The following is a 1,736-nucleotide window of genomic DNA, read 5'->3' as shown; positions in this document are numbered from 1 at the left end:
GTGTGTGTGTGTGTGTGTGTGTGTGTGTGTGGACGACAGCTGGTGCTGGTAGTCCGATTCCCCAGAGACCCGGATGAAGCCAGATGGACCTGAAGGTTCTGGTTCCCACAGCGTGTTTGTGTATTTATGAGGACATTCTGCTTCAGTTTAAAGACCACCTGCCCGAACAGCTGGCAGAAAACAGAACCAGAACTTCCATCTTTGACCAGAAAACTCACAGAAACCTATCATCTGCTGGCTGGTACAGGTTCTGTTCTCACAGCTGGACTCTGATCCAGATCCGGGATCAAACCAAACCCTGGAATCACGAGTTTCTGGCCACCTGTAGGATTCACCTGTTAGCCGTTAGCTCCCCTGAGCTAGCAAACATCTGCTGTTTATCTGGACGTTTTCTGCGCTTTGTTTTCTTTATAACTATTAGCATGTTGCTAACATCCACTAACAACAGGTAATCTATGAATAATGGTGGGGTTAGTAACAGTTTAAACCTCTAATAGAGAACAATAAGCAGCAGGTTTAATCAGAACCTCTTAGAAAAAAACGCCAATTTAAGCAGCTCACCTTTCCTAGAAGCAGAACAACTCCTGTCTGAACCGTTGGGAGAAAAGTTATTATTTAACTAAAATAAAAGTCAGATTAAGATGATTTTGACACCGAACTCACGAGGAGATCCAAAATTAACTAAATTCAAAAACTGAGACTCTGAGACTTTCTGTAGTTTGATCTGCCTTTTGAGACGTTTTAAACTTTGAATATTTTGAATGGGGTCTGGTGTAGCTAGTTCCTTGGCAAAACTAACGGGCTTGAACCAAATCGAGTCTGTGCAGCGGTACCTTTCACGTCCTGTGCCAGAGCCTTCCATGTGCTGGAGTACTGGATGCAGTGTCCGCACCAGGACGAGTAAAACTGGACCAACCAGGCCGAGGAGGAGTTGGTGACCGTGGGCTTCAGGGTGCTGCCGCTCAGGATCACCAGCGGGTCCTCCTCCGTGTACAGCCGGGCTGAGCCTCCCGCCGAGCCGCGGGCGAGCCAAACGACGGCCGCGGCTTGGAACCACAGCCGGAACATCCGCTCTGCCCGGGGCGAGACACACCGAGAGCGGGCCGTCATAAAACCGGAGAGTTTTTGCCTAAAACAAGACGATTATGCTGGGGAGACATGAGCGCAGCGGCGCGTAGCTTCTTCTGGACGTGACGTCAGAGAGGGGAATAAAGAGGCAAGAGTAGAGATGTCTCACTCCAAAGCAATTTTCAGGAACCGGTTAGTAAGTTCACAAAACAAATCAGCGAAATATTACTAAAAATTAACTTATAATAAAAACTAAAAGAGTTGCAACCAAAAAAGCTCATGCATTGACACCAAAACAACCTAAAAGTTACACATTTTTGTCGTGGCGAAATTATTTACAGATCCACTCGTCTTTTCAATATACGATCTTTTTCAATCAAAAATCACATCAGGAGCTTGGACGCGTGGAATGACGTAACAAAAACGATGCGTTCAATAAACACGGAAATCTACAACTTAAATTAGTTAACTAAATTTAAACCAGTTAACTAAAATATAATTGTGATATCCTGAACTTAAAGTTATGTTAGAAATCGAAACAGTTAATTTATTTTTAATGTTGAGGTTATTCCTCCGTTCTATTTTTAATTAGTGACGACTTGTTTTGTTCGGGAAAACTTTCAGAAAAAAAATCACTGTTTTATTTTTACAAATATTTGTACAAATAT

The 1,736-nt window shown here is 43.4% G+C and overlaps 2 protein-coding genes across 2 annotated transcripts in view; one reads left to right on the top strand and one right to left on the bottom strand.

Annotated features, from left to right (window-relative positions):
* Nucleotides 1–1,325, bottom strand: part of qsox2 (quiescin Q6 sulfhydryl oxidase 2) — a gene marked incomplete in the record, with an annotated part of 10,164 nt that extends 8,839 nt beyond the window's left edge. Inside the window, 1 exon segment of the mRNA XM_014022806.1 lies at nucleotides 834–1,325. Coding sequence (XP_013878260.1) covers nucleotides 834–1,110 — 277 coding nt within the window.
* The window catches only part of cfap77 (cilia and flagella associated protein 77), an 8,301-nt gene continuing 7,720 nt past the window's right edge, over nucleotides 1,156–1,736 (top strand). The window contains exon 1 of the mRNA XM_014022807.1: nucleotides 1,156–1,260. Within this exon, the coding sequence (XP_013878261.1) occupies nucleotides 1,229–1,260 (32 nt within the window). The 5' untranslated portion in view covers nucleotides 1,156–1,228. The remainder of the gene's footprint in view (nucleotides 1,261–1,736) is intronic.

Source organism: Austrofundulus limnaeus, unplaced genomic scaffold (genome assembly GCF_001266775.1).
Source record: "Austrofundulus limnaeus strain Quisiro unplaced genomic scaffold, Austrofundulus_limnaeus-1.0 Scaffold343, whole genome shotgun sequence".
Lineage (NCBI taxonomy): Eukaryota > Metazoa > Chordata > Actinopteri > Cyprinodontiformes > Rivulidae > Austrofundulus > Austrofundulus limnaeus.
Note: the sequence above shows the minus strand (reverse complement) of the source record. Positions and strands in the feature narration are given on the sequence as shown.